Genomic DNA, 14,791 nt, shown 5'->3' on the forward strand with positions numbered 1-14,791 from the left:
CACCCACACTTGCACGGGGAGTGCTGAGCCCCATCCCCTGCAGCACTTCCACCCAAAGGTGGCACAGGGCCAATGGAGGAGGAGGTCCCAGGCTGGGCACTGAACCTGCTGGTGCCCGGTACCATGGCCAGCTGAGGTGGGAGAGGTGGGTCTGCTGGGACCGGCCTTCCCATACGAACTATGTTTTGGAGGGTTTAATAAAGATATGGGTTAGTAACAGTCAACAGCATTCCCAATTAGTTATAACAGCATGCAGAATTATTCCCATTAACCCAACACACCAGATTTCCAACAGTTGAAATGCAAGCATAACACATGCATATATAGAACAATAGTGGACATTACAACAGCATGCAGGTTGAGTTGATGGCAACAGGCCACCAATATTGTGGTATTTTAACAGGGCACATGCATAGAAATAAATGCAAATATTTATAAACCAATAGGACATATGTCCCAACAAATGTTTTGAGATTAGACATACCAATTGAGGTGTGGAATTGCATTTTTTATGCACATATGGTAGGGTGGAAAAGGGTAATTCAATTAACAACTTATATATCCTTCTAGTTTTCACTACATTCCTATTAACTGCAGTTATATGTCCCTTACATGTATTATTACACTACCCAATGTCCTTATATTGTGCAATTGGATTTTGCTAGATCATTATATACATAAGCTGTATCTTACATACAAACTGTCCAAGATGCAGATGTTACTGCTACATATTTTGAGAGTTGCTCACATACCCTAGTGCTAAGATGGTACACTGACAGCTCTACTTTCATATAATTATCTAGATATGTTCAGGTGAAAGTATCAGTTATATGCTAACAGCTCCCTATATTTCTGGCAGCACACTGACATTTCTGGGGAACAAAATACCAAGCTACTCATGTGCCAGATTAACCTGTACATGCTGGGAATGAACCAACAGTTGAGGGCTGCAAATATGCATAATAGCTACTGTCACTCCCTTCATCCATGTTATATGGGCCTACCCAAGTGTGGGTTAACACTGCTTAATACAACAGTACTATTTGTAAAATGCAACAGTACAACAACATATAAAAAAATGACACAGACGCACTCCAGGAATTATACATTTATTAAACGATTATTACACTTTTATTTATTGGGTTAAAACACTTTTTGAAGACTCTCTCATTTATTTTATATAACAGTACATAATTAGTAACCTGCCTGATGATGCAGCCTTTGCAACCTATCTTCATGGGCTTGCTGATTCATAGCCCAGACACCTGCAGCTATGAAGTAAATGCAGTGATATTGAGACATACCTGTCCATAGTATAGACAAACATAGCAATTCTTAACTACTTAATACAATGGCTACTTACTCAGTACTAGGGCATTAGGCATCGCACGGGACTCCTGGATCCACTGGTCCAGTTGATCCTCCTTACGTCACTTCAGGTCAGAATAATGGTGTCTGACCTCCTCACCAGTCCAAGGAACGCCAGTGGCACTGGTGAGATCACGAGCTAGACTGTTCCAGGCCTCCGTTTTATATTGGGTGCCCTGGTACTGGCCCCACAGGAGTCTTTCCTCATGATTGTGGACAAGGAGCCAAACCATTACTTTGGTCTCCTCAATGCCCCAGAGTTTCGCTCAAAATCGAGTGCCTTCTCCAACAATGGCCATGCTGACTGCATAAGGGAGCTGCAGACAGTTAAGGCAAGTATTCCCGCCTGTGGAGCTTAAATATGCCTCATTTCCCACACTTATTTGTGATTGGCCAGTTTTGAAAAAACTCAGCTGTCGGCACACCTGTTTAGCTGATGTTAGCAATGTTTAATATTCCTTTAATAGATATGTGTCTGTTGAAAGTGCATAGTTATGAAATGCTGTCTTGGCTTAGTGGTTATGTACTGTGACTATAGTGCACAGTGTCCTGAGTTCAAGCTCTGTCACTGCTTTTTATTTTCCTACTGGCCAGACCTGAATGGATGAGGTACAGTAAAGGAGGTGTGGCCCTGTTTAGCTGACTTTGCTCAACTTTGCCCGACTTTGCCCAACATTGCTCGACGTTGCCCAACATTGCGCTGGTTAGCGCGGTGCGCAGCTACACGCAAATACATTGCACTTGCTAATGTGCTGCTCAGCTACGAGCAATTGGTTTTAATTATCTAAATGCTGCTAAAATGTGCTTAGCAGTGCTTTATATTGCTTAAAATAAGTTACTCATGCCTCAGAATGCATAACCATTTCACCGTCATATATATATATATATATATATATATATATATATATATATATATATATATATATATATATATATATATATATATATATATATATATATATATATATATATATATATATATATATATATATATATATATATAAAATTATAAAATTCGTTCACTACTACATATAACATTTGAATGCATTTTACAAAACTTATACATGATAAATGTCAGGAAATATTTTTGTATACAGATTTCCAACACAAAATGGAACATGCAGTAGAGAGACTCGAACTGGGAATGCCTCCTCTTTGTGCGAAGGCTCTAACCACTATGCTATCACTATTTTGCTTAATTTGTATATTTTTTTTCTTATTATCCTCTTCGGTGTCTAAGCTGCTAACTGTAGCTAAGCAATGGGCAATCCCGTGCAAATACGGGCAGCTATATTGGAAAGAAAGCAAAAAAAAAATTTCTTTTAATTTTTAAATTTGTACAAGGTTTAACATATGGGGTAGTGTAGTGTTACAATGTACACATGTGAGCGGATTTGCTCATGTAACTCGAAATTTCTTGGGTTTTGTCAGTGCAGGGGTGTGGATTTTTGGACTGCTCGGCAGTCTGACATGCCCCCTACACTCATCCACACTCTGTGTAAGCTTTAGAGTTGAGGCAGCACCCCCATTAATATGCATGGCGCGCTGCCATCATACTCTTAGACTGGCGTTTCCATGTAAGACTAATCTATTCTTACACGGAAGATTAGTATATCCTGGGGATTAAATTTCCTCAATTCAGTCCTAACAACCAAAAGTCTTACGCAGCACAATTCAATTACAAGAAATAATGATGCCACAGCTGGTTTATAAAGGGTGCACAATGAGGTACAGCACACTGGTTTATTCAGAGACAGCACACCACAAAGTAAAACATTAATGCTTATATCCTCAAGTATGTTTTCGTCTATACAGACTTCCTCAGATGTATAAATGAGTGTAACTAACAGAGAGCAGTTTAAATACCTCTAAACAATTAATGCTCCTCCAATGACAGTGCAGCTGATTAAAATGGCTAATTATACAAAATAAAAATAAAGTTGTATCACAAAGATGTATATGTGTATACACATAAATAGACACGTATTTATTTATTACATAAAACCTAACACACAAATGCCCCTATTTCTTAAATTTCTAAAAAGATTTTATACTTGAAAAATGAATAAAATTCTATGAATATGTAAGTAAAATCAGTCACTAAAATATTTGTTCAATGGTAGAGCACACTCTAGCGGTCATTTTGTGTAAATTCCTTGCAGTAGTAAAAATTATAACTTAGATTAAATAATAATTTGTGTAAGTGAAGTGTATTCCCATGAGTGGATTAATAATGTTATAACCTGGCAGCATGTAATTTTAAAACTGGAGCGAGAGAGATAACTTCATTTAAGCCAGGGTGTTTGTTAGCCTCCAGTAAAATCTGCCAGAATACCTCCTTATACTCAATAGTAGTTTCCCAGGGTCCTCCACTCAGGCCCTTAGCTATTTCTTCCACCACAAAAAATGAAAAGGTGACTCCTACACAGGTGAGAATATGTTTGTAGAGAATACTTCTAGTATTTTTGGTATGGATATCATTCATATGTCCATACATTCTTCTCTCTAATTTTCTCTCGGTTTTCCCAATGTAGAAAGCAGTACATTGACTGCACAAAGTAATGTACACCAGGCCAAAGGAATCACATGAACTACATACATTTCTAGAAAAAGAAATATCTCTAGCTGTTAGAAACAGTGTTTCCCTGTTGACAATATATCTACACAGTGGACAAGCCCCACACTTGACGGTACCAGTAGTTCTACTATTTGTATTTATTATACCAGTACGTTCAAGGTAATCTTTTACATTAGGACCCTTACTGTAAAGAATTTTAAAAGGAGTATCAAAAATGGGAGTCAAGTCTGATACTTGGGAAAATTTGTACCATTCTTTTTCCAAAATATCTCTAATTATGTTAGAGTCCCCATTAAATACAGTAATAATGGCTTTGACAAGAGATGGCTCTGTGTTAGTGTATTTCACACTACCCTGTGTATCTGTGTTAATGTTCACAGTGATGAGGTCCTCGCCAATAATGGGCTTAAATCTATCCTGTCTACCAGCCACTACTTCAAGTACCTTTTTAATCATCTCAATGGGATATCCACAATCAAAAAACATGTTGTATAAGGTTCTACACTCATCGAGAAATTTTGCATCATTTGAACACATCCTACAATTGCGGTCACACTGTCCCTTAACAACACCAATCTTTTGATGGTAGGGATGTGAGCTGGTAAAATGGAGAAGCAAATTTGAATAGGTAGGTTTTGTATATAGTCTAGACTTAAAACCACCCTCAAATTTCTCAGTTGTGACATCTAAATAGTTTACTTCATTGGCATTGTATTGATGTATAAACTGTAAGAAAGAAGTGGTGCCTGAGATATACTCAAAAAATTCTGTCAATTTATCTTCAGTATCTACCCCAAAAATTATTATATCATCCAAAAAATGTTTATAGAGTGTCCATCACTCCTTGTAGGGTGAATTGAAAATGTATAAATGTTTCCAATACATCAAAATCAAATTTGCATATAATTGGGCACAGTGTGCCCCCACAGCAACACCACAGATTTGGTGAAAAAATTCACCTTCAAAGAAAATGGAGTTGTTATTTTTAACACTAATTCCATCAATGTCAAGTAAGTGTGGACCTCTTTGTCTGTAAAATGACCAAACACTCTTAAAGCTTTCTCAAACCATTGCAATCATAGTGTATGTGGAATGCAAGTAAATAAATCAATAACATCAATGGTCACATATTTCAATAATTCACTAAACTGTTGCTGCTGCACTTTTCATAAAAAATCCCAAGAGTTTTTAAGGACATTAAAATCCTCCAAATGTATACTTTTTAACTTTACATCCGGAAACTTAGCAAAGGGAGCTGTAACTGATCCTTCTGCTGCTACAATAGGACATGGGAGGGAGGGCATAACATTTTTATGGACTTTGGGAATATCAAAAATTGCTACCACTCTAGGCTTACCATTGTGGAGAAAGCTAAAGTCCTGTTGGTCAATAAAATCTTTAAGTAACAAGTCATTTAATGTGATATAAATGTTATGGTAGGTTACATTAATTTAATTAAGGGAGACTCTAGAATATCTATCAATGTCACCAAGCAAGTTGAACATTCTGGCCTCGTAATCAATCTTGTTCATTAAAACCGTGCCTCCACCCGTATCAGGTCTCATGACCCTAACAGTATAGTTGCTCTTAAGGTTATCCATCACATTTCTTTCTTCGGGTAATAAATTGGGTGAAGATTTGTTGCCCAAAACACCCTTTCTGAGTTCATTTTCAAGTACAATTTTGAAGTTCTTCAACTGAGGCTGGAGGGGAGTGTTATATATACTTCTTTTTCTAAGGTCATTGTTCACAGTTTGGTGGCTGTTAGCTCCCAATAGTAATTCAATATTATTTTTCCTTAAGAACAGCTTCAAATTGATAATTAATTTACTGATGTTACATTTATGTCGGGGGATAAAATTGAATGCTTTAGTGAACAGGCCAAAGTGACCATGATTAACATCAATATCACTATAGTTAAAAATGCTGTAACTATTCAAAACAGACCTAAAACCATTTGTAATGATATTGTGTGTGAAACAGAATGTAAATTTGTATATGTATTTATATTTTAATCAGCTGCACTGTAATTGTAGAGTCATTAATTATTTAGAAGTATTTAAACTGCAGTCTGTGAGTTATATTCATTTATGCATCTGAGGAAGTCTGTATAGATGAAAACATACTTGAGGATATAAGCGTTTATCTTTTACTTCGTGGTGTGCTGTCTCTGAATAAACCAGTTTGCTGCACCTCATTGGGCATTCTGTAATGAATTCTTACAGTTCTGGTCTTCTTCTACAGCACTTGCTTCCATTTTTTTGTAATTTTAGATTATAAAGGGGTAAATCACCTGGACCTGATGGCTTTATGACTGAATTTTATAACATTTTAATGACCAAATATCAAATATTTTACTTCAAATGTTCAATTTTGTAATCACATTTGGAATTTCTGACTCATATCAATAGTAGAAAATCCTTTTGTGTGAATGACAGACACGAGATGATGGCCTAAGCAAAATAAAAAAGATTTCTAGCAGCATACTCCACTATAAACAGTTTGAATTTCAAACGATCAGTTTGACTTTATATCTATACATTTTAATCAAATAAAGTCGCCCTTAACTTCTCAAGCCATTTTGTTCCTCTTTAAAGCAATAATAATTTACCCTAATCAAGCCAAACTAGTAACAAGGATGATAGCTACTTAGCTGCTTATTCAAAACACAGCCACCTACTGTACATGATATTAACATTATACAATGAAATAAGAAAAAATATAAAGCAGAAATTCAGTACAGATCCTGATAGAACAGCTGTTTGCCTTCAGAGGAGTAACAAAATTGATTACTAACAAATGTCACTAAATATAAAAGATACAGTACAATTGACCAATAACCCAACATTGCAGTGGTCCCATGGTGCAGAAAGGTAAAGACCTTAATGTGACTAGGTAACCTGTGCTCAATCAGAGGCACATGTGCTAGAGAGGCCTCACAGGAGAGGAGGGTGGGAGTGAGCAGCTGAAATTGGTTCACCCACACTGAGTGAAAGATGGCAGACTAGGCTTGCTATAAAAGATCTTGGTAAGCTCTGTGCTGCAAGTGGGTATACTGCTTAGTCAGGGGTTGTGCATTTGTGGCAGTGCACATGTACTTAGCAAAACAACAAATATATAGAGCTGACAGAGTATGCTTTGGGGAGTTTGTCAGTTTTACTCACATATAAACAATAAAAAAAGATTTACCTTGCTGCATCTGCTGATAGTCTGTTAAAGAAAGAGAAACATCATTAGGCCATTGATGAACTACAGTCTGAATAATAAACTAAATTCCTTCCATAACACAAAGTGGATAACTTAAAACTTGCATATGATTAAAAAAAAGACAAGCACAAACCATAACATTCAAAGAGCACAATAACCTTAAAATATGCTAACTGTAAACTCTGAAGACTTTATATTACATTGAAATTATTCTTATTAAAGTGATTAACTTTTTATCACATCTCACCTTCACTCAGGTTGAAAATTCTATATAAACTTTGTAATCCCCCCAACCAGCTTTACTGAAATAAATATCTTAAAGTAGTGACCGTTATATAAATTTGCTGTATACTCTTGTTGCCTTAAATCCTTGTAGCAGAGTCAGTGGTACCAGTAGGCATGGGGGGCATAATTTAATAAGCTGTTTATAAATTTAAGACTGTGGAAGATGGAACAACACATTTATAAAATGAGAATTGCATAGAAACAGGGAATTGTAGTCAGTCTTTTCTAAATTAATTACATATAGCCAGTTAAAGAGAGTCACCTTGATACTGTTGCCTTTATTAGGCCAGCAAATTCAGAATAAGGCAGAAATTTATTGTTTGAAAGTCCCGAGGCGAATGGAGGATTTTACAGTGATGTGACACATGCAGTCTTGAGTAGTTGGCTCCAAGATAAGAATCCTAGAGCTTGATACTGCCAGTGAAAGCCCTGGTAGCTGGGGGTCACAGTTGTTTTGCTAACACAACTTTTTTAAAAAGATTTATTTGCTAGACATTTGCTTTTGTTCTTCCAACAATGTACAGTTTAAGAGACCATTTGTGCCAAAAAACTTTTTTTTTCTCAAATAACTTTTTATTTTGTTTGTAACATAATATCAAAACAATGCAATGAGGAGATACAATAGAGGACAATTACAGAGTTTCTGAATGAAAAACATTATATAGATTGGTGAATGAGCAAAACAAAATAAAAACAAGACAATAAAATGCCTGTTCTAAATCTAATAAATCTTAATAAATCTAATAAATCTAATAAAATGAAATAAAAAGCCTACACTAAGTGTGTACAAAATTAACAAACTAAAAACTAAAATGCTATCATATAGAGAAGAGGGTTAGAAGAATTGAATGGAGTTATAAGAGATTACAGTGGATCCCCAGGAATAACACAAAGTGGGGTAGATGCCATATGCCCAGATATATATCAAAGGGAAAATAGAATTAATCACAAAGAATTAAGTCAAATAAACAAACCCAGAGCTTACTAAAATAGGTTTTTTTACTAGGCCCTTTTATAATGAACTTTTGCGCCAAAATATATTTCAAAGCCATCTCTCCTTGAATCCATTCCAACACAATTTAGTGCAGTCCAACCAGTTCTTAGTGATATATAATTTGGTGAGGGAGTAAAGAATAATTAGAACATGCTGTTTTAGCTTGGGTAACTTTGTGTTAAATATGTGAAGAATTGCTGTTTCCCAAGAGAGGGTGGATTTATGATAACCCATCTTCTCCAAATGAACTTTTAAGGAGCACCAAAGTTTGTGGGTGTGTTTGCAAAACCAAAAAATATGTAGTAAGTGTGCTTTTGGGAAGGAGCAGGAAGCACAAGAGGAGGAGATTTTGGAATCAAATTTATTTAGTACAGAGGACGTATAGTATGAATTGTTATTAATCATTAACTGTGTGTAAATGAGTTTTTTAAATGGGGATAATTCCAGAGTAGTTTTTATGGCAGATATTTTTTTTTCTTTTGTAAACAGAGTACCTTGATTGTACCAGTAAGAAGAGAAAAGGCATACCAAATTATGTAACATGGAATTTATGAGATCATAAGATCTGGAAAGCATTTTCTCAGAGCTTGAAATAGTAGATAACACCTCGCAGAGACTGGAAATATTTTGAAGACTAGTCGAAGGATTTGTAAATTTTGTTAGAACAAGTTCTCTTAATTGACGTAGAATAATCGTGTACTTATTATTGACTTTAAGAATCAGTTGTAATTCAGAGAAGGATTTATCTCTGTATTTAAAAATGTCCCATGCAGTGATGTCTTTGATAAGGGGAAAATCAGAGAGATTAATCATCAGGTTATTGATTTTAAAATTAGGGTTGAGGTGAAGAGGTTGGAGAAAATAAAGAGATTCTTCTAAGTTAATCGATTTTATCAGATTTTGAAAAACTCTGATTTTATGTTTTAGAGTACAGGATAATTTGTATTTGTTAATAACAGGAAGAGGAAGGAAAGGGAGAGCTTTAGGATTGATTTTCTTGGAAAGAACATGTTGGTACCATATTTTCATCCATGAAGGGGAGGAGTTATAAGTATCTGGGTTTAGATTGGAAATAGTTAAAATTCTGTTTGCACAAATAATCATGTAATAGAGATCAAAGTTTGGCAAGCTTAGGCCTCCTTTACTCTTAGGGTAAGTTAGCCTGTACAGAAGGCACTGACTTGAAGTTAGATGTTTAACATAAATTACTCTTAAAACTGTATAGTTGATGCATACTGCCAGAAAATAAATTAAAAAAAAACTATGCACTTACTAATGGAAACACTTCACAAACTTTGAATACCTGTTAGTAGAGATATTCATGTTCTCCCACTGTGCATAAATATATTAGTGTAGAAGGAAGCTATAGCTGTCCCAGTGCAATACCCTACACGTGTTAAAATATTTATTAATGAAATCATTATGTAATGGCAGTTTTAATAACTGACAAAAGATGCCCTTTCAGCAAGAACAAATGTAAGCCCACTTGATAAAACATATTTTTCAGCTGGTGTTAATTCATGAGACAACAAACTGAAAATCGTATTGCTGATCTGGTGATCTTAAATACAACCCCATGGATGTTAGGTACAGTACATTAAAGAGTACTCAGGAATGGAAAGCAAAATGTTACAAATAAATTTTATGTCAGTTATTCATTAGTTTGTTTAGGGAGTCCTAATCAAACTACGAATCTAGTAGTTAGTGAAAGGATTTTCTTTATTGTGGTGTGTCTTAAAAATTGACAACTTTTTAAGGACAGTATTACTTAAAGTGCAGATTTGAAGAGATAAAATATGAATTTTCTCAAATAAATAAACAGAATATTTAAATAGTCTTAAATAATCACTTTTTGGAAAAGCAGTGGTCATTCTATCAGTTATTCTTTGAATATTAATGCATTACCTAGTGGTTATCAAAGAGGAAGACTGAGCAAATATTTACAAAAGAATCTGATATTCTTTGCCAAGGAAAAACTTATTTACTTGAAGAAGACCAATTACACTGAAAATAGTCTGAAAGCAAGTCTTTTGGAATCTAGCATCTGGTGTAAGGTAAGCCTGTTTATACGTTGACCTTACATAGATGTAGTTCACTTACACTGACAGGAGGAGGTCTTTTGGTATCAAGGCAGACTTGCACTGGGAGCAACTATTTTAGGGATTGTTCCTTGGAATTAAAAATTCTTGCAAATTCCTCCTTAAAGGAAAAAGGAATGCTATGAAAAAAGACAATAATCATGCCAAATATCATTTATACCTTTATTGGTAACAAAAGAATGTTTGCAATTGCAGTTGTTTAATACCAGAAAAAGATCATTACATTTGTTAGCATATACTGGATACTGAGACTTGGAGAAAAAAAATTGAAAAAGAAAGAAAGAAAGAAAGAAAGAAAGAAAGAAAGAAATATAGATATACATATATATATATATATATATATATATATATATATATATATTTGTATTAGAGAGAGAGAGGCAGATGTTGAGATTTGTTTGTGTGTGTGTGTGTGTGTGTGTGTGTGTGTGTGTGTGTGTGTGTGTGTGTGTGTGTGTGTGTGTGTGTGTGTGTGTGTGCGTGCGTATATTTAGAAATATTAAGTAACACTAAAGGAAACTTGGCATAGACCTGCATTTATAGGTTCATAGGTTCATACTAGGCTATCTGCCCTAGGGCATTTATAAGCCTAGCCAAAGTGTGTTTGGCTTTTGACACCCATTTTAAATGAATTTTACTATGCCCTTTTTCGAGGTTAGTATACTGTGCCTCTGCCTAACAGTGACACAGAAGTGATACCCAGGGTAAACCTACTATCTCCCATCCACTCATCAAGATTCCTCTTGAAGAGAGTCAATGAGGGACTCTGCCTAACCTGGACTGGGATTTTATTCCAGAGTGAAGGGAGCCTCTGGGTTATGAATCTGTCCCACTAACATGTCCTATTTATTTCAGTGCTGAGGTTCAAGTCTCTCGAGCATGTAGCTTGATGGGATTTGGATTTTCTGAGGTGCATCATGTCCATTAATTCCGGGTTGGACATGGCTTTATACGTCAGGCACAGATCGCCTCTGAGCAGGCAGTATGCCGCTGAGGAGAGCTGGAGTTTCTTTAACCGGGCAGCATATGGCATCTGTTTGAGCCCTTTGATTCTCTTGGTGAGGTACTTTTGGGGTCTTTCCAGTTGCTGCAGGTGTCTGGTAAGGTACATCCCAAAAGGGGCATTGTACTCAATTATGGGCCTGATGAGGGATGAGTAAAGAGGCACGATGACCTCCCCTGATCTAGATGTGAATCCCTTCATGATTAGGTGGGCTATATAAAATGTTTTCTAACCACTTTGGCCACGTGGTTGTCAAATGAGAGATTGCTATCAACTTGGGTCCCCAGGACCCTAATTGCTTCTTCCATACTTAATGGATTACCAACTACATGGTAATTTGTGGGCACTTTGTTTTTGCCAAAGGGGATGACTATACACTTTTTGGCGTTTAGCTTGAGGCCATGGCTCTGGCACCAGTTGTCTGTTTCTATGAGGCCCTTTTGTAGGATGCTTGTGTTGGCTGGAGAGTTGATTATGGCGCCCAGTTTGCAGTCATCTGCGAACTTGGTCAGCCACAGTCCTTCCATGTTAGCCTGTACCTCCAAGAAATATATACAGAACAAGAGAGGTCCCAGGACTGAGCCTTGTGGGATGCCACTTGTAACTGGTTTGGAGTGTGACATGGCTCTAGCAATTCTAACCATGTGGGTTCTGTCCTTGAGCCAGTTTGCAACCCATCTAGTGACATAGGGGTTTATATTTAAGCTGGTGAGCTTATCTATAATGCCCCAGTGGGGTATTGTATCGAAGGCTTTTGCAAGGTCCAGGTAGGCTGTGTGGACCACCTTCCCCTCGTCAATGGCCTTGGTGACTGTTTCAAAGAAATCAACCAGGTTTAAGAGGCAGGATCTGCCCTTAACAAAGCCGAACTGGGTAGGATCCAGTGTCTGTAGGTCCCTAATATCTTTATTTATGAGGTCCATGATGATCCTTTCCATAGCTTTGCAGACCAAGCTAGTCAGGCTTATGGGGTGATAGTTTCCAGGATCCATTGAGGCATCACCTTTTTGGAGAGGGATCACTGTTGCTGTATGCCACTCTTTGGGTACATATCCTGTAGTAAGGCTGAGATTGAATGGTAGTTTTATGTTTGGGTTTAGTTCTTCTTGGAGTTCATGTAGGATGCAGCCCGGGACACCGTCTGGTCCCATTGATGCTGTGTTTTTTGCTTTGGAGAGGGCGGCTCTTACCTGAGCATCTGAGATGTCAGGGGGGCAGCACTCTGCTGGGATAGATATTTGCCCTTTTGGTGGGGAAGGGGTGGGGGGAGAAGTTTGAGCTAAACTGTCAGCTAGGATGTTGGCAATGTCTGTGGTTTCGGTGCATTTTTTGTCATTTTGGACTAATTCTGAGCATATCTGGGAATTCCCACCCAGGTTCCTAACATAACTAAAGAAATCCTTGTGATTATCCATAGTGTCCTGTGCAATTTTTTTCTCGAAGCTGGCCTTAGACGATTTTATGAGTGCCCGTAGTTTTTTGCTAATACTGATCAGAATTGCCTTCCCTTTTTGGGATTTTGCTCTATCATGTAGTAGCTTCCTCCTTTTATTGTATAGTTTGTTTATGGCTGGGGTCCACCAGACAGGTCGCCTAACTTTGGAGGATTGGGTCTTGGTTTTATTTGGGATTGCATGATCCATGCATCCCTGAAGGTGTTCATAGAATGCATTTATAAAGGATTCTGAGGTCTGGGCCATATTTTCCACAGGCCCGGGGGCTTTTAAGGATTCCACCTCGGTTTTGAGGAGTGTGAAATTTGCTTTAGAGAAGTTTTTCACTGTGGTTTTCTGGTCAGGGGCTGGGGTCGGGATGTGAATATCTAGTGAGATTAATTTATGGTCTGATCTTACCAGTGAGGGATACACTTCTGGTCTGGAGCATAGAGTCCCCATGTTGGTGATGATCAGGTCCAGTATGTTTTCCCCTCTTGTGGGAGTGGCAACAAGTTGTTCCATGGCATTTGAGTTTATTAATTCTAAGAACCTTCGGGCTAGGGTGTTGGAGCTAGAGTAATGATCCCAGTCTGTGTTTGGGTAGTTGAAGTCACCCAATATAATGGTGTTTGGAGAGACCTTCATATTTTCCAGTGTTCTCAGGAAGGCCGAGTGGGGTTCCTGGGTTTGGGAGGGTGGTCTGTAGTAGGCTATAAACTGGAAGGCAGTTTTACTCACTGTTAGTTGCACATGGATAGTCTCTGATGCTTTGTGCTGTGCCACCAACCTGGAGGTGTGGGTATCTTTGACAAATATTGATACTCCCCCTCCTTTTGTGGTTTGGTCCAAGTTTTGGGGCCTAATAACATGGTATGAGGTATAACCTGGTAGTGCTGGGGTGCTCTCGGGAGCCTTGAACCAGGTTTCTGTTACTGCACAGATATCAATGTTCTCCATGCTAAGGAGAGTTTCGAGTGCATGCATCTTGAGGTTTAGACTTCTAGCATTGAGTAGCATTACTCTTAGCTTCTTATCCCTTGTGATACCTATGGAGATGGGTTTGTCTTTTAAGCCTTGCCTAAAATAGTCACTATGGAGGTAGCAAGAGCCTTTGCCAATATCCGAAAGCCCAGGGGAGACAGGTGCAAGCCATCCCTAGCGAAGCATCGTGGCTTGTCGAGTATGTCATCCCAGGCAGACAGGCATTGTATTCACTTTGAATGACACCAATACTTAAGCCAATTGTTGAAATTGATCATCTTGTCTTCATATTGTGGCATCATTCTTGGTGAGGGTAAGATGCTACTCAAGGTCAGGGTCATACCAGCCTGGGCTACATGCTCAGAGAGCTCCTCTATGTCTCTTTTCATGTAGTCCAGGGAGGTACATCTCAGGTCATTCACACCAGCATGGACAATGACTGAGTCATATTTGTACTTGCCTTGGAGTGACCTGAGTGCTTGTGTTATGTGGTGGATCCTAGCACCCGACAGGCAGCTCACCGTGACCTTCTCCTTATTCAGTCTGGTGAGCGGGACGTCAGTGTGCCTGATGATAGAGTCACCTATTACAAGTGTATCAGGTGTGTTGTTTAGCCTTAAGGGCTGTGACTGTTCGGCACACTGGCTTTGTGAGCTATGTGTTACATGTGTTTTGTTTTGGGGTAGCGGTTGCTTGGGTGTCTTCTTTGGAGGTCTCTGCTGCTTAGGCAGATTTTTATTTAGAGCCTCTGAGTATGGTTTTGTGTGTTTATGTGTTTGGTTTGCTGTCGTGGTAGGTCTATGTGAGACTGGAATTGTAGTGAGTGTGATTTCCTTCTCC

At 37.8% G+C, this 14,791-nt stretch overlaps 1 protein-coding gene across 1 annotated transcript in view; it reads right to left on the minus strand.

Moving 5' to 3' along the window:
• Positions 1 to 14,791, minus strand: part of LOC122815696 (mucin-19-like) — a 1,162,279-nt gene that overhangs the window by 77,311 nt on the left and 1,070,177 nt on the right. The window contains exon 30 of the mRNA XM_044088411.1: positions 7,136 to 7,156. Coding sequence (XP_043944346.1) covers positions 7,136 to 7,156 — 21 coding nt within the window. The remainder of the gene's footprint in view (positions 1 to 7,135; positions 7,157 to 14,791) is intronic.

Source organism: Protopterus annectens, chromosome 11.part0, assembly GCF_019279795.1.
Source record: "Protopterus annectens isolate FY-2018-M chromosome 11.part0, PAN1.0, whole genome shotgun sequence".
NCBI lineage: Eukaryota > Metazoa > Chordata > Ceratodontiformes > Protopteridae > Protopterus > Protopterus annectens.